Source organism: Bacillus rossius, chromosome 10 (genome assembly GCF_032445375.1).
Source record: "Bacillus rossius redtenbacheri isolate Brsri chromosome 10, Brsri_v3, whole genome shotgun sequence".
In the NCBI taxonomy this organism is placed as follows: domain Eukaryota; kingdom Metazoa; phylum Arthropoda; class Insecta; order Phasmatodea; family Bacillidae; genus Bacillus; species Bacillus rossius.
Window position 1 is genome coordinate 10,517,604 of NC_086337.1, and position 21,625 is coordinate 10,539,228.

At 36.3% G+C, this 21,625-nt stretch overlaps 1 protein-coding gene across 2 annotated transcripts in view; it reads left to right on the top strand.

Annotated features, from left to right (window-relative positions):
• The window catches only part of LOC134535776 (ubiquitin carboxyl-terminal hydrolase 8), a 203,561-nt gene that overhangs the window by 110,563 nt on the left and 71,373 nt on the right, over window positions 1-21,625 (top strand). For both annotated transcript variants that reach the window (XM_063375026.1, XM_063375027.1), the window contains exons 9-12: window positions 282-439; window positions 532-605; window positions 5,383-5,465; window positions 5,553-5,690. In XM_063375026.1, coding sequence (XP_063231096.1) covers window positions 282-439; window positions 532-605; window positions 5,383-5,465; window positions 5,553-5,690 — 453 coding nt within the window. The remainder of the gene's footprint in view (window positions 1-281; window positions 440-531; window positions 606-5,382; window positions 5,466-5,552; window positions 5,691-21,625) is intronic.

A 21,625-nucleotide genomic window follows, 5' to 3' on the forward strand; every position in this document is an offset into this window, starting at 1 on the left:
ATCTACGAGGGAACACATTGTTTATAATTTGGCTGACTTCACCATGTGTTTGTATTAATGTGTTCCGTATTTAGAAGCAAAGAATATATATTTCAGTAATTTTTTTTACAATAGTGTAAGGCTTTTTTGATACACTACTAAGTACTAAATATGGTAAGATTGTTCATATAATTTGCTCAAGGTTGGTTTTAATTTTGTTGTGTTGTTTGCATGACTTGACATTGTGTAATAATTGTGCTGTGGAGGGAGTCAGCGGAGTGGAATGTTGCTGTGTGTTGCAGGATGAAGAGAACAAGGCTCTTAGGAAAGCGCTTGAATCCATGCGCAAAGAGAAGGAAGCTGCAGAAAACGTGCTGCCGGTCTCTAACACGGAGATAGCAGACATCGAACAACGAATCCGTAGCAAAGAAGCGGCCACAGATAGTTTGGAAAAAAAAAGGTATTATTAATTTGTGTCTTGACTCTTTTGTCATCATTACTTTTGCTGCATTAATGTTGTGTTTGGATGCTGAAGATAGATTTTCTGCCCAGGAAAGAAGATGCTGACAAGAGACAGGCAGAACTGGAGAAAGCTCGTGCAACTAAACCAGCTACAATGAGTGCCAGTAAGTTTAATTACCATTATGAAACATCTGCGCATTGTCAATATCCAAGCTTTGAGGCAAGTTCTTTTATGCATATGCTTAAACTCGACTTGAAGAAAAACATTAATATTGCATTTAAAAGTCTCTTATGAGACCAGTCAATTGAAACCGAACAATAAAGTATTAGATAATTTATTCCAATCATATAATGTTCTATATCTACAACATTTATTTTACAACCTTTTCAATCTCCCAAAATTGCTATTTTTTGACCACTGACTCTTTTCCAATTCTTATCCTGTGTTAATTCATACCGTTAAGTGTTTTGAAGTTGTAAGGTTGTTTGGAATACTGATGGTTATTTTATAGGAAAACTTTGTTTACCTGAAAGAAAATACCTACAAACATATAATTGTTGGTTACAGCGAAGGTCTTCACGCCAGCATTCTTGTGGCTACGGCCAAGACAGTTAAGTGATTTTTCCGAATTGTTGAACGTTATATTTTTAACGGGAGTACCAAATAAAAATTACTATACAGTTCACTGGTATTAAAACAAGTTGTAATAAGCAGCAATCTTAAAAGGAAGAAATACAAATATTTTATTTAATTATTTATTTAAAATTGTGAGAGGTCTACCAACAGCTGAAATACCGTACAAATACAAAAGAATACAAAAAAATAACAAAACAACACAAAACAACAAACAAATAACAAACTTTCACAGATAAAAAAGTTAAAAAATAACACAGACAAGGTCAAAAAGGACTTATAACAGGAAGTAATAGTTAAAGCATATATTAATACATAAAATAATTATGACAACAGAGAAAAAAATTCATTGATACAATATAATACACTACATATAGATCATAGGATATATAAATCTATGTATATAAAATAGGATGTTAGTATGTATGATGTTGATAAACTCCGACACGTTTGACTGATCGTCATGAAAGTTGGCACATTGAAGTGTTTTTTCATGGAGAAGGTTTTATCATGCTATCCATTTTTTTGCAACTCACCGCTAGATGGCGCTGCATTGCATCAACTTCTACACCGTGCAACAAATCTCCATGAAAATTTGCATACGTAGATGTTTGAACATGGAGAATATTTTCGCGATATCCATTATTCTGTAACTCGCCACTAGATGTTGCGGCAGCGCATCAACTTCTTAACCGTTCAACCTATCGCCATAGATAAACAGAAAATCATAGGTCATAGACATTTAATAGTAATTATTAGGGCCACGATTATATGGTGGATCGCAAAATCGCGAAATTTTCCGCGAAATTATATGGAAAATGCGAAAAAAGTGATTTTTAAGAAAAACCGCTAAATAACACCGAAATGACACAATACAAGACACTTATATTTTAATGTGAAAAGCTTGATAGTCAAGACTTGCCCGGGTCCTGGTTGATAAGCTGGAAAAATTTCCTGCCTTGTATTTCTACATGCTTCCTCTAATTAGCTTTAGGGCACCATCTGGTCAGCGTGTGTGTTAGTGAAGCGGGATGATAAGAGCGACGCTCAATGGTAGTTCTAGCGCGGTAAAACCTCTAAGTGCAAGGCTCTGAACTGGCGCGCAGTCATCTCGTTCCCGTCAGATAACTGTGAAATTTGAGCGGTGACCGTAACATTATATAGCGGAAAAATAAAGATAAAGGTGTAATGCATTTCCCTATGATACTTTCAAGAAATTTGTAACGGGTTTTTTACACCTAAAACTTCGAAAACTTGCCTTTTAGCCATTTTATCTCCTCTAAAACCTCTTGATGCGATATCAAAAGAACCAGTTGGGCATTAACAAATTCTTAAATGCTTTTTGTCAACAGACTCCAGTCGGATATCTAGTGTAGTTTGTAAATCGCGTAGGTTTTTCGTGGCTGTGCGCGGCACACGACTGTAGTTGCCATGCGTCACGCGCCCAGAATGTTGTCTGGCAGGAAGGGCGAGTATAGTTCATTTTCGGTAAAAATGAATACTTTTACGACCCTGCTAAATTTTTCCATTAAAGAAATTTTGAAGTTTCAGTGATTTTCCAGCGGAAATAATGTTGTGTAACTAACAAACAAATTGTATCAAAACAATTAACGGTAAATGGCTGTCGCGGGGGCCCTTAAAAATTTTTCATTTTACCAGAAATGGACTATATAAACCTGGCTTTCGTCGCACGCAGTTTGGAGAAGGGAAGGAAGGATGTTGACAGTTTCACATGCCAAAGGACGATGAGGGAGGAGGGGGAGATATACACGATGGTTTGTATGCCTGGGAGGAATGAACCTTGAAATCTGGGAAAGGGAAGGAGAGGTAAGCCGTATGACGTCATGCATCCGCCGCCTGTGCTGCCGCCAGCCTGTCTAGACGAGATTCCCGCGCTCCCACTTACGTTGCACAAGCTACTGCTGCCGTATTTTTAAAGGAAATGTCCCATAATTTTTTTGTTATTCTTACATGAACATTAGTGGAAGTATTAAAGCCGACATAAAAATACGCTGTGTGTTAAAATTAACAGATATTAATGATCTTTCATGTCGTTTTTTTTTTTTTAATTTTTTTTCTTCTGATTTTCACATTTTGGTCAAAATGTCCAATTTTTTGACGGTTCCCGAGAATGTATTCGTAAAATCACTGCTTCGTTAAATCCGGGGTTCGTGACATCGGGGTTCTAGTGTATTTAACTACGGCAAGCAGAAAACATACATGTAAACTAACCAGTAAAAATAAACTGTCTATTGACATATTTTCTTTAGAGGTGGCCTGTAGGGCGACGGACTTGTCATTAAGGTTGAAGTGGGTTTAAAGCAAAGCCGTCTAGCATTGTGAGTGACAGCATCCTGCCAATGTACGGCTGGTTTCTTAGAGAGTAGCGGTTTGGAAAGGGGAGGGGGGGGTGGTGAAATCAACTGAAAATTTTGGAAAACATCTATTACGACCCCCCCTCTATTACGACCCTATTCCTGGGAACCGTGAGGGGTCGTTTCAGAGAGGTTTGACTGTAAAATGTTGACACTGAAAGGTCATTTTCAAAGTATTAAAGTATTCTGTCATTGTCAGTGACCAGAGAAGATCTCTTTTGCCTGAGAATGCTGAACTTCTAACTATGGTTGCTTTCTCATGAACCATGAATAATGTTCACCAAATTAAAATACTGGCACCTGTATATAAATAAATGCACCTTCACCAAATATGGGAAGAATAATGCCAAAATTATGAGGTCCTAAGTTATGTTCATAATGTGTTTTTACTTTCCTCTAATACACAATCTACGCCATTAATATTTATTTACTTTGAACAATGTTTTAATTTACTTTGAGCAAAAATTGTAAATATTAATAAAAGGGGTTGCAATTACATTTACTATTATTGATCTTAAATCTCCTAAATAAATTATAAAGGTGATACCAAAAAAAAAATCTGAATTTTTATGACGATAAAGACAAAATCTCAAAATCTTTAGGACGAAATTTCCCAAATTTTAAAACCGTAAAATCTTGGCTCTAGTAATTATGTGTCATTTCTTTATATCCACCACATTGTCATATAGCACTATCCATTTTGCTTTTACTCGCGGACAGTATATCACCATATGTTAGGCCCGTGCGACGCCGGTTACTGGAGCTAGTATAATATAAAATAAAATGTGATATAAGAAGCAAATACATAGAGGTTGTAATAACATTTAGAACAGATTAGATACTAAGGTTGGTTAATATAAACCAGTACAGTACACATACTAGCTTCTTTTTCTGCTATTGTAATAAATACTATTGATTGTGTTAAATTTAGTTACTAATATATAAAGAAAATCATTATTTTTACTCATAATACATAATAAGGTCGAAAGCGTCCATTTAAATTTGGAACTTTGTAACCAATATTTTTTATCACGTAGTTGCAATCTAATTTTGATCCAAGCAATCATTCACAAATTTTGCATCTAAAATGTTCCTTCTACAGTACCTAAGGAGCCTAAGATAGTTTGTAAATCGAGATTGTAATTTGTTAATTTTTAACTATTAGAATCTCTTAAATGGTTCCAGATAATAGAATTATATTATAATTTAGATATCAGTGAGGAAATATAAAGACATATAATTTAGTCAGTATTAGAAGAAAAATAAGTAATGTATTTGATCTGTGCATGTGTTCTATTGGCATTCGCTGCAATAGATTCAGTGTGGTCATTAAAGAGTAATTTAGAGTCAAGTGTGAGATCTAAATCTTTGACCAATTTGTTCTTGGTAGGTGTTTGATTTTCCATTTCATAAATGAAATTGATGGGGTGAAATTTAATGGGGTGATCCATATGCGTAGATCTTCAAAAAAATCATTGTGGAAATGTACCCGTGAAATCTGTGATGTGATAAGTAATCTGCTATGGAGAACAGAAAACACTGTACTGAAATGAAAACCGACAGTAACGATAAACTCTGAACGAACTAAAAATGCGGGCAGTCCAGGTCAACAGTCGGAAGCTACCTCAAATATCTAAATGCAAGCAGCTTGATTGGCACCGGGTTACAAAACTTGCCGGACAATAGAATGTTGTATTGAAGACCTTTCACTGTAATGGTTTAGGAAGTGTTTTAAATTTCAAACTCTAGGATTTATCCAAAAAATAATAATTGAACTCTGTCAAATTATTTGCAAGATCATTACAATTTAAAAAAAAAAAAAAAACCTAAAGTCAACTCACATTAGAAATTTTAGTTTGTTGGTATCTAAATAATTTACCATGTTCAAGATGTATCACTTCGTTAAAAAAAATACACTACTTTTTATTTCAGAGTATGTTCCGCTGAAAGATGAAGGCACCAGTGGATCGTCAGGTCAGATTAAGCGTTCACATTCATTTCCGAACCTTGCACAGGTTAGTTTTTTTTTTGTAATTGAGATGCTGCTTTTTTGCTATTTAACTTATGAGTACTGATTAGTTGTAATGCATGTTGTACTGCAGATGGTGGATGATGAAGCTGTGAGCGTGAAACAAAGGGTGCCCAAGTATGACAGAGCCATCAAACCAGTAGAAAAGGCACAGGCATTCGAAACTAATGCAGCACGATCGAGAATCTGGAATGCCACATACGGAAGAGCAGTAAGTAATTGATATGCAGTTATTAGTTTAAGCAAGCTAAGGAAAAAATGAGAACTTGCATATGCAAGTTGTATTACAGTAAAACCTTCTTACAAAAGTCCCTAGTAAAGTAGGTTTTCTGTGTTATAAGACTACTCCTCCTGGTTTATAAATAACTTTTTTTTTCTCTTCAAATAACATTTATCCTTGCAGAATGTCAACACCCTTGTTTTCATATACCCAACTTGGTATTTCAGTGACTGCTGCAATAAACCAAACTTCCTTTCCACTTCGTCACACCATTCCAGCCCTAGGTCTCATCTGAAGCCTGGTTTATGTCCTACTGTGAACTTGAATCCTTTGAGTGTATTTTTTCCAAATGGCTGTTTCTCATTTTCTTTGTAACCCATTGGTTTGATAAAAGAGTGGTCAAATTATTGAAATTAGTATAGTAGATATGAATAATTTCATCCTTCCAAAAAACTTATTTGATTAAAAGACATGATTACTTTGGTTCCTTTTAACTATGCGAAGGGTGTACGTTGAAAAGGGTGGACATATTCAGGTGCACGACAAGTGGCTTCCAACTCACATCAGTCTTAGCAATGCCAACATCCATGCAGTATCATTAGAGACAAGGTTTTATGGTTTTATTTGTAGCTCAATTTTATTTCTAAATTTTAAGATTTCAGTGTTTGGTTTGTGTTTTGTTTTTCCAAATACTGTCTATGTAGAGACTTAATTGTCGTGAGGTGATGCAACGGCTAAACTTCAACCCCATCCATCTCTCCTGATTCTCCAACCTCAGTGGACTGTGACTGGTTGGAATTCCTCTAGTCACTTTTCTCTCGCACTTCGAAACACTTCGTTCGTGTGGAAGAGAGTGGTGAGCCACTGAAAATGGTTGGCGGGTACAAGTTAAGGTGATTTATAAGAATTTCATGGGCACATTGGTTTTCACTGATTGTCATAGAAAAACTTCAAGAATGAACAACAAAGATGCAAGCCAATATCAGCAGATGTCAAATGTCAAAGTACAGACGAACTCAGTGGTCTGACTACGACGATACATTTGCAATAAGAACAGTAAATACAGGTAATCAACAATCCTGGACAAAACAGCGACAAACAGAAGAACATAACCATGAATTTTAACAAATGATGTGAACAACACAATATCAGCACAGATGAACAGAGTAGGCTTTCTGACAAATTGTCATTACTAGAGCCAAGATTTTATGGTGTTATGAAAAAGGACTTTTCGTCATTAAGAATTGTGGATTTCGTCTTTATCGTCATAAAAAATTAAAACACATGTAATAACATGTACACACCTAGCAGAGCTGCCTTGATCAAATGCTTCAATAATTCGTGGTTAGAGACTTAAAATATGCACATTAAACAATACTATGTTGAGAGTACATAAAAAATTAACAACTAAAATATTTAGTATTCTTATGCAGGTAAGTACTGTTCCTGAGTTCAGGAGAGAGTCTAAATTAATTAAAATAGAAACTACAGTTAAACTTTTGTTCTATAAATGCAATATAATTAAGCTCAGGAAAATGCCACCATTGTCAGCAGTTCAGCATTCTCTGGTTTTAGAGATCATCTTCTGTCACTTACAACTACAGAATACTTAGAAAAAGATCTTTCTGAGTCCACATTCGTTGCAGGTATCCATATTAACTTTAAAGCAGCAGCTGCAAATTCAGGATAATCCGCTTTCATTTTGTTTACTTTATGGGCCCAACATTGTATGTGGTACATGTGGTCACCAAATACACCTTCAAGGGTACCAGCAGATTTTGTCATGTACCTGGCACTATCTGTAACATACGCAATTATGTTTTCTTCCTTGACTTCATATTTGGAGCATACATCAATCACTGCCCGAGAACAACAAACAGCATTTGCTGCATCAAGGGCACAAGAAGCCCCTAAGATAACATCTTGTTCAGCACCTGGTTTCAGAATTTTAAACAAGATGTTGAAAACACAATTATTACTCTTGTCAGTGGTTTCATCTGCGAGTATGACCACATCTTGCCCCAAGAGCTGCTGCTTGATTTCCACTTCTTTTTTCTCTCTAAGTAGGGGAATGTACTTTTTCCTCATCCAATCCGCTGTTGGAAGATCACCAGCACCACTTACATGCTTCTGCATCCATGCAGTCAGCTTGCTGTTGTCAAGTTTCTCAAGAGGAAGACCTGCAGCTACAAAGGCTTCAACAGTTTCGAGAACAAAATCTTCCTTTTGTTTTTTTGCGCATATTTGCGCCACTCCTGCTTCTGGGATAGAAAGCTGTCGTTTCAAAGTGCATGGGGATCGTTTAGCGTTTACATGTTTGTCGCTAATTATGTGCTTGTTTACCGTGTCCTTACGTTCATGCTCCAAATGGCAATTACAATATTTACAGAAAAGTATTTTTCCGTCACTGACATATAATCCCTCATTCTTAAACTCGTCAGCACGTGATGCCGCAGTAGCTTTATTTTTCGGCATGATTAAGAAATTTAGCTTTCATTTATGCACGTCATTTGTAAACAAAGCCCGGAGGTACCAAAAACTAGTATTTACTGAAGTTTTAGCGAAAAAATAAACCGCGGGAAGCCTACTTTTTACAGGCGAGAGAGCCATATACTCAACCCGAAGTAAAAGGTTAGGTTATGTCAGGTCAGTGAAATAAATGTTTTTATTTATTTTCCGGGAGGGTTGGGTAGGTAAGCGTTATTTAAAATATTTAATGACCGTAAAATGAATAAATCCTTGCAATATGGTGCTTTTTCATTAGCGATCGGAAAACTTCGATTATGTTACGATTTTGGCACTCTCGCCTGTGAAGTGTGAAATGAAAATGAAGGCTTCACGGTAAACTGCTTATTCAACAAGCAAACAAAATTGCGTTACAGTGAAATTTCATTAAATATTAAGTGATCATTAAATATCAATGTTCGCTTTTATTTAATTTTCATACGTATTTATTTAATGAATGCCGTTTTTTTTTCACGTGTATTTTTCAAAGGATACAGCAAACAAGGCGCTGAGATTTTTCACGTTGTTGTGTTTGTTAACTTGATAATTTTAAGTTTACGATCGTCAGTTGTTAATATTGCGTGATCTCTAGTGACTAGATGCGTTTAAAAACCCTAACCTAACTCCGATAACGATCTTTTTTTGTTCGTGAAATCGTCAATTTTTGTGATATCTTGTAATTTTTTAAGATGAATAATTAACGCATTAAATAACCACCACACTGCAGTTGGATGACGACCATTTCTTCTACAAACAGATACGGAATTTTTGTCAATCAACCAATAGTCGGTAGTTAACGATTTAAATCAATATTGAGGTGTTTATTTGTGGTTAGAAAACATTTCGCATTTTTCGCGGTTTGGGATGAATTTCGCGTGAAAATTCGCGATTTCGCATAAAACCATATAATCTTGGCTCTAGTCATTACATCAGCCAGGTCACCAAAACCAAATATTTTACTGATGAGCTCAAAGCCATCAAAACACTGAAAGAAGATTCTGACATCGTCATCAGTCCTGCTGACAAAGGTCATGCCACAGTCAGTAAAATCACCAACCAGGCAAAATGGCACATTGGAACAAAGATCCAATCCCAGCATTGAACACAAAGTGTATCAGACCCTGAAAAACCATCAGAGCGACATTCTAAACAAAACCATTATTGGACTCACACCACACAACAGCAAGCCACCTCACATTTATGGCCTTCCGAGAATCCACAAACCAATGATGCCCTTGCAACCTATCATCAGCTCTTGCAATCCTGCATGCCAGAAACTTTCATAATTCCTTTTAAAACTTTTAAACCACTCGCATGCCAGACACCTACCTTAATTTCAGATTCTGGTCTCTTCATCAGTATAGCCAAGGCATCAGAGACACACTTGTGAGCTTTGTTGTTCAAAGCTTATTCAACAAGCATCTTTATCAGAACATTTACCATTTTAACCCTTTAGCGACAGACGCTGAGTGCGTAGTGCGCGGCCTTGAGGCCGGGCATGTGGCCGGCCGGCCGAGCCCCCTGTACCGACCTCTTCTGACTGGAATCCACCTGATAAGCGCGCTCGCTAGTTTTGTACGCTCTTCTTAAAATAAATAACAATTTTACGAGTAATTTTTGATTTTCCAAAGAAAACTTTTTACATGATTATATTGTACATGCTACTATTTTATTATTATTTAGTGAATCGGCAGCAGCACACAAACATTATTAGAATTCGCATAGATTTTCTTTGAATGTTAACTGCGATTTCTTAGCTGAGGTGTACTTGCAGAATAACACCTTGGTACTTCTTGAAATAAACCTGGCTACTTGTCAAAATAAACCTTGGTTTGTAACAAAATAAACCCTTTTTTTTGCAGTGTTTTAGTTTTGATTACAAACAGTCAATATTTATGTAAAATTATAAACAAAATATGTTTATTTTAACTTACGAATCTGCTCTGCAGAATGAACAAAGCAGTTGTTAATTTTTTTTTATATTTGAAAACATTTTACACGTATATATAGTTCATGTTATTTATGAATCTGCTAATGGGAATACATATTTCATTTTTTTTAATTAGTATTAGCAAACCATAAGAATAACAAAGAGACTTTGTTTTAAAGCTTTACAGAATACTCTCACTTGCAGAGTAATCGCATCGCTTACATAAATACGTAATTGCCACTTGCTTTCTTTAGCTCTGATATTATTACAAACATATATAAACAAAATATTTACAGTTTAAGCATAGCATTTACAGTGCACAAAATATTTACATTGCAACCTTTGAATCAGCTCTGCAAAATTAAATAAAGTATTTTTTACTGGAATTTTTAGTCAACATTGAAATCATTACAATTATTGAATGCGCAACACAAATGTCTTTCGCCTTCTTATGCATAGCAAAACAAATTCACACAGTCTTTGCAAAGGAGCCCAAAATTCAAAAACTATTCAAACATATAATATTAGTTTATCAAAATATTAATTTTTTTTGCATCTGCATGAGGGAAAATGTTTTTCACCTCGTGGTACATTGCAAAACAGGGAAATTCACAAAGTGTTTGCTTGCAGGCTTTACAAAAAAATTTTGTTTGCTTTCTTTTCCCATGTTTCTTCTTGCAAACAATACATGTCGCATACTTTGACAGCTGTCCTGGAAGATGAAGTCCAGCAGTCAGCCTCTGTGGAGGATCACTACATCTCCCACCCCCACTTGCTCTTCTTCTGTCAACTTTAAACTTTTCCAGAACTTCTTGGATCAAGCCTAATTTAAAATTTGCATATGGCACTTTGCCGGAAGACAATTTGTATAGGCAAAATGTATTGAACAGAGACATGTCTATTATGTGGAAGAAAAGCTTTCTGTACCATTTGGTGCATTTCCTGACGCTTTCAACAGTTTTCATGATCATGTCACTTCGGTCAACACTTCCCATTGACTTGTCAATTACAACCGAAGGTTTGAGACGTTTTGCACCTGTTCTGTAGTCCATTTTAGCAGTCTCTCGCATGTCTGCTGAGTGAAAAGTGAACAGCATATAAACATCTCGCTTGTCACACCATTTCAAAACTAACATTAGGCCTGAAACAGACCTGAATGTCATCTTTCCTTTTTGTGATTTTTCTGCCATTTTTGGCATTTCCTTCCGGTTGTGTCGCACTGTGCCGTAAGCATTAGTTGCATGATTGTACAGCCAGCAGAAAAGAGTAGGACTTGTATACCAATTATCACACAATAACGTGTGCCCATTCTGTAAGTAGGGCTCTATCAGTGTTGCAATAACATCTCCAGAGACACCGAGATTGTGTTTTGTAAGATCAGTGTCAGTTCCACAATAAATGAAAAAGTCCAAAATATAATTTGTTTGAACATCACAAATCACAAAAATTTTGATTCTGAAACGACTTCGCTTTGCTGGGATGTACTGTTTTATTTTTAGACGTCCTTTGAACAGAAGGAGTGATTCGTCCACACAAATATTTTCAAATGGGTACAAATGTGCTCTGAAAACCCTGCGAAAATGCTCCAAAATGGGACGAAGTTTTAATAAATAATCCGTGGTTTCCACAGTATTGTCATAGAAGTGTAGGAACCTAAGGATTGACAAGTATCTGTCCCGTGAAAGAAGTTGAGAAAAAATCGTAGTTTCCAGTACCTGATTTTTTCACCAGTACTCCGAAAAGGCCAACTTTTTTTACCCTGGTCATAATGAGAGACATAGCAACAAAAATAAAAAATTCATTTGGGGTCAGTTCTGTCCACTCTTTCTTTGTTCTGTCTGTCAAATCCTCAGCCCTTTGTGTGAAATATTTTTTGGTTTCCTGGCAAATATGAGCCACAATTTGTTCAGTTACAAACAAGGAAAACAAACTGAAAAAACTGTTCGTATGAACATCGCTTTTTAGTCCAGAGTCTGCGAGGAAAACTTATGTTTTTGTGGGGTGAGATTTCTACAAGACCACACAAGTTTCCGTTTTGCTTCTGGAGATGTAATTGTTTCTTCGTCCCCTTCTTCCCCCTCTGAAGAATCATCAGACAATTCAGGGTCAGGTGTTGTTGAGGGGCCGGAAGATGTCGATGGACCTGACCACGATTGTTGAGTAGAATTTTTTCGTGGTAATGATTCATTTTCCGATTCATCACTACTGACCTCAAAGTCACTGTCTAACAGAAGCTGCAAGGCTTCTTTGGTTGTGTAAAAACGTTTGGTCATTTTAAAGTCTAACCCACAAAAGTAATGCAATAAAACAGTCAGGGAAAATTCGTAAAAACAACGAATAAATTTCCATTACAAATAATAACTGTCAGCACACAACGTACTCATACTCACATTTCAACACAGTGATAACACAAAATAAATTTTCATTATAAGTTAACGTAAAACAATTAATTTAGCACCTTATTCCCGTGTTTATACATCTAAAACCACAACAGAAGGAAGCCAGACACGTAAATTAGGCGCGAAAAATATTCGGCAGCGCCGCAGGTTGCCGAGTGAATGGTGATGACATCTAGCGGCAGAATAATGTACTACTAGTCTCCCGACAGCCCGCTAGTTATCGCCAAGGTCGGACTTCCACGGCAGTTCACCGTAGCGAAACGGGAAAGAGGTAGAGTTGTCAGGTCTTCTAGAGCAGTCCACCGGCGAGAAGGCACTGCATCCAGTTGACTTCTGCAGTAGTCCACCGTCTGTATGGCCCGACTTTGGCAGATTTCTACAGAAGTCAACAGGGACTAAAGGGTTAAGAAACTAGCAAAAACCTTTCAATGCACATTAAAGAGCATTAAAATAACACGAGGATGGGTGAAACTGAAAAATCTAGACTTGCCGAACATGTCTGGGATAAGCATAAAATACTTTAGGCTAATGCTACTACACTCATACAGGAAGAACACCCAATTATAAGGAAGATAAAACAATCAGCACTAATTGTCAGCAATAGCAATGGCAACAAAGTCCTGAATTAAAAATTTGAAGGATATTTTTAATTAAAAGTGTAACTCATTTTCCACCAAAACAATTACAAAGCAACAACACTAGCAATAAGCCACCAGCCAATAACTGTAGCTCTTTAGTACGTGAGCAATAAGGATTAACCAACAGTGGTCAATAGTAGCATTCACATGTATGTTGCAAGTCACAAAAACAGTAAAATACAGGACCTCGTAGTTGGCTGGCATTGTAGGGGACGACCCATAGCAAACCACAGGGGGGCCTCTCCGTAACAGAGACACGCAGTTGAACCTACTGTAATGCTTCGGGATCGTTCAAGTCGAGCCTTGGGTTGGTGGTGTTCTTTGTTTCAGCCCGACAGCAAACGCAAACAAAGAAACATTTGCGATTCCTAGCATCGCTATAGTACCAGCTCCTTGACGCCGTTTTCCTTTTCCTCCTTTTTGTTATTTCGTTGCTCTTAGTAACACCTTATGATACCACTCACAAATAACAAAATGCTCAGGTTTTAAATTCCAAAGACCTTTTTTATTTTTATTCACAATAGAACACAAACCCAAGCTTCTTCAACACTCTCCACCACCATTGTTATCTCTTTTTTTTTTTTTTTAAAAAAACAAAACAAACAAGAAACACATCTGGCCACACCAACCTTTTCAATATAAATTCTCTTGCACCATATCTTACTCTGCCAAATTCCCCAACACAAATAAAAACACCTTCCAGGTACAAATAAACACATAAAGAAAACCCTTAGTCCGGGAGTGCAAACACTTTACACTACACGTGGTCAGTAATAACATTCACATATATGTCCAACTGTTGACCACACAGATAAACCAAGTTGGAAACATGGTTCAGAATACTTCAACTCTTTTTTAATGAGTATAGCTCGTAGCATTATATTTTATTTATTTATTTGAATTTTTTTTGAATTTTGTTACATGCGCACCAACAGTCCAGGGACTTTAGTGGTGGGCACGACATATACAAAATACACACAAATACATAAAGAAACAAAAAACAAAGGACAAGACATCCATACACACAGACAACACAAGGACAAATACAAATATAATACTTAAAATAATAATTAGTACAAAGTAGTAAGCAGCAAGACATAAAATTTAATAGAGTACAATAATGTAAACGTGAAAGAGAAAAAATACCGACTCTAATTAGTATGAGGATATAAATTACATTAAATACTTTAAAACATAGCTCTGTACACAATTAATTTGACTTGGTGTTGTGTTTATTATAGTTTTTAATGAGTCTATAAATAAGATCATTCTTGTTATAAATTGTACATAAACTAGAAAAGAGGCGAGAATTGAATTGGGGGATTCTCAATCCGGTGTTCTGAAGAATATAGCTGCATTTAATTTTAAAGTTATAAATGTTATGTACAAAAAGATAGTCCAAATAGGCTCTACGGTCTGCTGGAGGAATAAGATTGGGATGCGGAAAACCTCTATGAATTATTAGTTGAGACAAATAGTTTTGTAAATTTTCTAGTTTCTCAATATCAGTCGACCCAATGTCATTCCAGATAGTTGAACAGTATTCTAATTTAGATCGAATTAATGCCAAGTAAAAAGAAATAATTGAATCGGAATTGGTAGCATAATGAGTGATATATTTTATAATAGCAAATGTTCTTTTTGAAATGGAGTTTAAGTAGTCTATTTGTTTATGAAAAAATAATTTTGAATCTAGAAAGACACCAAGGTCTTTTATAATGAAAGTTTTTGAGATTGGGTTACTATTCAGAATGTAACTATAAACTATAGGGTTATATTTCCTAGTAAAGGATATTACCTTAGTTTTATTATCGTTAAGATTGAACAAGTTTAGAAGACACCAATTATTGATTTCATTAATATCCCTTTGTAGAAGAGCGCAATCATTGACTGTAGATATTAATTTAGAGATTTTCAGATTGTCAGCAAAGAATACACCAGTTGAGTAATTAAGGACCATGGTAATGTCATTTATAAATATATTGAAGAGGAGAGGTGAGAGAGTGGCACCTTGTGGTACTCCAGAACTAGCATGGTGTAAAGAGGATTTATGGTTATTGACAGATACAAAAAAGTATCTATTATTGAGATAGCTAGAAAACCAGTTCAAATAGTTAGTACAAAAACCAAAGTCTGATAGTTTTTTAAAAGTAGCGAATGGTTTACTGTATCGAATGCTTTGGCTAGATCAAAATAACAGGCATCTGCCTGACCTCTGTTAGTTACTACATTATGGATTGGGTTAAGAAAAGTAATTAGGTTAGTAGTGGTGGACATTCCAGATCTGAAACCGTGCTGACTGGCTGATAATTTATTTTGAAGTTGAAAATTTAAAACTTTGTGTATAATTTTTTCAAATATTTTTGCGAAGCCATTAAGTAAAGATATTGGTCTGTAGTTTGACACAATCAATTTAGAACCATGTTTGTGTATCGGAATGCCCTTAGCTATTTTCCATTTGTCAGGGAAAACTTGAGAATGCAAACTGGTGTTAAAGATATGATAAAGAAGAGGAACTAATAAGTATGAACAGCCTTTTAAGATAAAATTAGGGATGCCATCTGGGCCGGTGGATTTGGATGACTTGAGAGCCTTGATGCCCCATAGAATAAGCGATTCGGAAATGTAGCACATAAGAATAGAATCCGAGGACATGTTTGAAGACGTCACATTATTGGTTGAAGTCTTGTAGACACTGGAAAAATATTGTGCAAAAACATTAGATAAAACAGTTGGATCATCACAAATATCATCATTGATTTTTAAAGAATATTGTTCATAGTAACCATCTTTCATTAATTTAACATACTTCCAGAATTTCTTTGGATTGTTCTTGATGTTGTTATTAGTAGAGCGGATCCAATTAATTTTATCACGTTTTATATAAGATTTTGCCGTTTTGCGAAAATGTGAAAACTGTAAATAATAATAAGGATTGTTGGATCGTTTATAAAGTTTGTGAAAATGTTTTTTTGATTTTAATGCTTGAATTAAGTCATTAGAAAACCATAACGGATATTTGGGTAATTTTTTAGAAATTAGTGGTATAAATGTGTTCATATTGTCAGTTATACAATTTGTTAAAACATCCACCTGATGATTAACATTGGTTGATTCATAGAAATGTGACCAGTCGTAATTTTTTATGGAATTATAAAGACCTAAAAAATTACCGTCCTTGTAATTTCTGTAGGGAGGATTAACACTTCTTGAGCTAGAATAAATTTCAATGTTAATGTTTAGAGCTGGATGATACAAATCTTCTTTGGTAAGTATTTCAGAGGCTTGTGTTACTGTACACTGAGGTAGATTTGTTAAGCATAAATCGAGAAGATTTTTGCAAGGTTGGGTGTGGTTATATTGGGTCAGACCCAATGTAGACACAAAGTTGAGAAGGTAATTGGCTTTGGATTTGACATGTGAATGAGTAATGTTTGAAGAGTGCCGAGTGAGCCAATCAATACCTGGAACATTAAAATCACCAAGAATTAAAATATCTTCTTGAGTGGTAGATAGTTTTTCTTCCAAGTGTTCAAGGTACTCGAGATATTTGTTCGGCGAGATGTCCGGGGCTAGGTAGATAGTTCCGATGATAAAAGTTGTTGCAGGAGATGTTTTTACCTTGATCCAGGTAGCTTCAATACCGAGAAAGTCGTACATGTAAACAGGTAGCACTGATAAAAATTTGGTTTTGTTAAAGGCTGAAAGTACACCACCCCCTCTATTTTTCAGTGTAAGTTGAGGATTTCTATCATTTCTAAAAACTATATACTGGTCTGTGAAATAGTGAGAATTTATGTTGTTATCGTTGAGCCAGGTTTCTGTTAAACAAATTATGTCGTAATGAGAGTTTAAAAGGTTTTCCAGAAATTCGTTAGACTTAGTTCTTAATCCTCTCACATTTTGATATACAATATCATAATTTCTAAGGAACTGTTTCACTGTGGGAAGTAGGATGCTCCTCCAGCATCAAATTAGATGTGGAAGTTGACGCCATTGGATTAGGAGGCATGATGGTCACTGCTGTATTGTCTTGATTGGTAAGATTAGTGTAGACTTGATCGGGATGTAGTTTACCGTAAAACGGGCTAATTAAACAGCCACTTGGCCAAAACACAATATTATTGATTCTACTGAAGTCATTTTCAAGTACTGATATATGAAATGAAGCATAAGTATTATACTTCGTTCGGAGTTTAGTAACTTTGACCTGAGATAAATTGAGTTCATTTGTGATGTAATCCATAATTTCTTGTTCTTTAACTGAGGCTTCAAAACGGGTAACAAACAGGGATTTAGTCTTTTTGTAGGTAGGTTTGGAGACAGTTTTAAGAGTGGATGTACTACGTATTCCTACTTGGGGTGGAGATTTCTTACGTTCTTGATCATGGGTACCAACTGGGTTTTCATTATGTCTTGACTTATGCGGTTTTTGTACCAACGTGAAACCCTGAGAGTCGACTCGCTGGTTGTTATTGTTAGAGTTCCTGACCGTGCACATTTCTTGCTGACCAGAAAGTAGGTCACTGCGCGTGGAGCTGTTGCTGGGTATACTCACTGCACCATTAACATCGATCACCTTATTATTGGGCGCTCTTTTAGTCACTTGGCTGTAAGAAAAGTCTGAATTTTGCTTTATGTATAAGCTTTTTTTGATCTCATTTAACTCTTGTTTGATTAAAGAGTATTCTTCTCTTGAGTCCATCAAAAAGGATTTAAGCACCGCATTTTCACTCTTAAGCTCATCAAACTTAACACAGAGAGATTTTACCATATTAAATAGATCATCCATGTTGGTGTCTTGAAGTTTCAGAGTAAATGAAGGTGAATTTGAATTTTTATTCAGGCTGTCGACCGTATTATTTGACGATTTTTTCGTAGGCGACCTGAACATGGCTGATCTAGTAGAGACAAATCAATATTGGTAGTTATCACACTTTGAACATCAATGATTACAAGAACCGACTGCGCGCACAAGACACGTCTGTCCGGCTTGAACTCCCGGCCGACACTGAACTCCCGGCCGACATTGATGTATCAAAGCCACTTGTATTATCATTATTTTATTTCTAGCCACAAAATTCACCAGACGACATTCCAGGTTTTAAAAAACATCATTCATTTTTACACGTCAGATAATTTCAAGGAATAACACTTTAGCAGGTTATGCTACAGGTACAAAGTAAGATTATAGTATAATGTGTTAACAGCCACATACAGTGAAACTCTGTTAAGACGTTTTTCAAGGGACTGTCGAAAAGAAACTTCTTAGCTGGGAAAACTTCTTACAAGGGAAAAGGAAACTATCCTCTTTTTCATAGCTTACTATCAGTATAATTGAACAAATTTACAAATGGTATCAATTTCTAGTGAAAAATAGAGCCTAAAACTATATAACGAAACAAAGATTAAATTTCCTATTTGTGAAACTAATTCCTACTTGCATTTACGTATATTGAATAATTAATGTTTACACAAAACAGTACAATATTACATGTTCTAAATTAAATTTTTTGAAAAAAGTGATCCAGTGTTGTTTGCTTGGAGTTCTTCTCAGTTTGCTTCATTATGAAATTTTCAATGAGCCAGACACTTTGCCAAATGTTGTCTGGCACGTTTGCAGTTCCTTGAACGAAGTCCCGCAGCCCTTCCAGATGCACTAAGGCATCAGAACAGGTTGGTTTTGATGGTGCTCTTGGTTCACTTTCCTCATCCTCTTCATCTTCGTCATCATCTTCTACTGCAGTCACATCACTGTTGCTGCTGCTGCTTGCTATTGCTTCAGCACTCTGAGGCTCACAAGGCAGAACGTCACTGTCAGCTTCAACATAATCATCAAAACTACAAGTGATTTGTAGTTTGCTTTGCAAACTTTTCCATGCATTATTGCACGCACCCTCATCGCCACCATCACCCTCATCGCCACCATCACCCTCATCGCCACCATCACCCTCATCGCCACCATCACCCTCATCATCACCCTCATCAGTTGGGGCTACAGTGTCACCTCCAAAGCATGCCTTCTTGAAGCAGTTGGCAATAATGGTTGGGTCCAACGAATCCCAAGAAGCCGCTAGGAAATGCAGTGCATCTAATATAGACACTTTGTAGGGTGGAGAGTTGGGTGTGTTGTGGTTCATTTTTGTTATTAGTCTGCACACCAGTCTCTTGCGATAATACTGCTTTAGGACCTTGATCACACCCTGATCCATGGGTTGCAGAACTGATGTGGAATTAGCAGGAAGAAACTGAATTCTCACATTCCTCAAGTTCGCCACATTCTTCGGATGGGCAGGGCAATGGTCCATAAACACAATTATCTTTCTGTTTTTTACTCCCATTTTGGCATCCAGGGAGTGCAAATATTGTTCAAAGATGCTGCAAGTCATCCATGCAGTTTTATTATTTGTGTACCTACATGGTAAAGTTTTCACATTTTTAAAACATCGTGGATGTTTTGCCTTCCCAATTACAAAAAGTGGAAGCTTCTCGGACCCATCCATGTTGACCCCCACAAGAACAGTCAACCTCTCCTTGCTCTGTTTACCCCCATGACAAGCCTCTCCTTTTAAAACAAATGTTTTGTCAGGCAGCATTTGAAAAAAGAGGCCGAACTCGTCAACATTGAAGATGTCCTTCGGTTCATACTCGGATAGAATTTGAGGCAATAATATTTTCCAGGCATCTATTGATTCTTCACTCACACTCTCAGACTCTCCACTTATTGCCCGGTACACAATGCCAGTTCTATTCTTAAATCGGTCAAGCCAACCATTCGATGCTTTAAACTCAACATTAAGTGTCAAAGCAATCTGTTCTGCTTTTTCTTTTAAAATCACACCACTCAATGGGATGTTTTGTGCACGTTGTTGTTTAAACCATTCAAGCAATGGCTTTTCTATCTCGTCATATTTTCCACTCTTCCTCTTCTTACAGGTCGATGAAATATTGCCAGCCTCGGAACGTATTTCTTCTTGTTTGGCAACAATGGTATTAAGTGTTGATGGTGGTATTCCCAACTCCTTAGCGATCGCCACTCGTGGAACCTTGGGATTAGAATTAACTTTGTTTATAATGTCCAGCTTTTCTTTTAATGACAACGCTTTGTGTTTGATTCCAATCTTATTTAACGCCATTATTATGAAACTAAAACATATTTTGTATCACCTTCTAAAAAAAAAAAAAAAAAAAAAAATTAAAAAAAAAAACGTAACACTCGTGCAAGACGACGCTAACGTAATTAGCGGGAATCTGTGGCGGTAACACTACTCGGCAGTCGGCAATAGACAGAATCGCGTGTTGCAGCAATCGGCGTGGGGAAGCCTACAACTCACATAGTTTCAGTTCCCTCAGAAAATTTCCGAAGTATTGCGTTTTGGTATTAAGCCGCTAAATCATAAGTTTCCAATGAAAACAAGCATGTTGTGACTGACCTAATCTAACCCTTTGATTTTTTTAATTTCGATATTTGAGAGAAATCCGAAGTTGCACGAACGTGGTAAGGAACTGAAACTATGTGAGTTGTAGGCTACCGATCGGCGAGTTACCCATATCGATAGTCAGCTACAGGCGCGCACTCTATTCGGCCATCAACCTAACCAAAAATGATGCCAACCGGCGAGCAATCGACGTGAATAATCGACTTCGTGCGCGCACTCTGTACGGGCATCAACCAAACTAACACGATGGCAACCAGCGCTTCCTACATGTTAATTTTTATACGCGACTGGCGTTAAATGTGAAACGACTAAACGAGTCCTAAAGAGAATATACTTGTCAACCAATTACGTATTTTTAACTTAAAAAATATAACGGTGATTTCCCAATAAATAATGCCTTTAAACTTAAAAAAAAAAAGATCGTTTCATACGGGAAACTAATTTTACAAGGATCGTCTTACACGGAAAATAATAACCTACATCATATGGAGAAAATGGCGGGACCGAAGCATTTGATCGTATGAAACGGGAAATCGTATTGTGCGGGATCGTTTTAAACGAGTTTCACTGTAATTACAGCAGTATTAAAACTTAAACATGCCCTTACACTTTAACGAGAGGCCTTGGTCATGTCAAGGATTGATTGCACTGGCTTACAAGAATACCGTGTTTTCTCGCATAATTGTCGCACGTTTTATTCTAAAATCAAATTTGATAAGTAGGGGTGCGACGATTATGCATAAAAAAATTTTTTGTTAGATAACGTTATTCATAAAAAAAAACCATTATTGGAAAGTACGTTTATTTAAAAAGGGAAGTATAAAAGAGCATGCCAAACAATTTAAATTAATAAGTCATACAACAAAAACCTTTATTAAACTTTAAATAGAAAAACATCTGTGATCCAAATGCAAGCCGAACGAACATGTTACTACCATAGTACACAACACGAAAGAATGCGGGCTATCAAATGTAGTTAACTCAGCACCTGATAGAGAGTGTAGCGGTCAGGTCC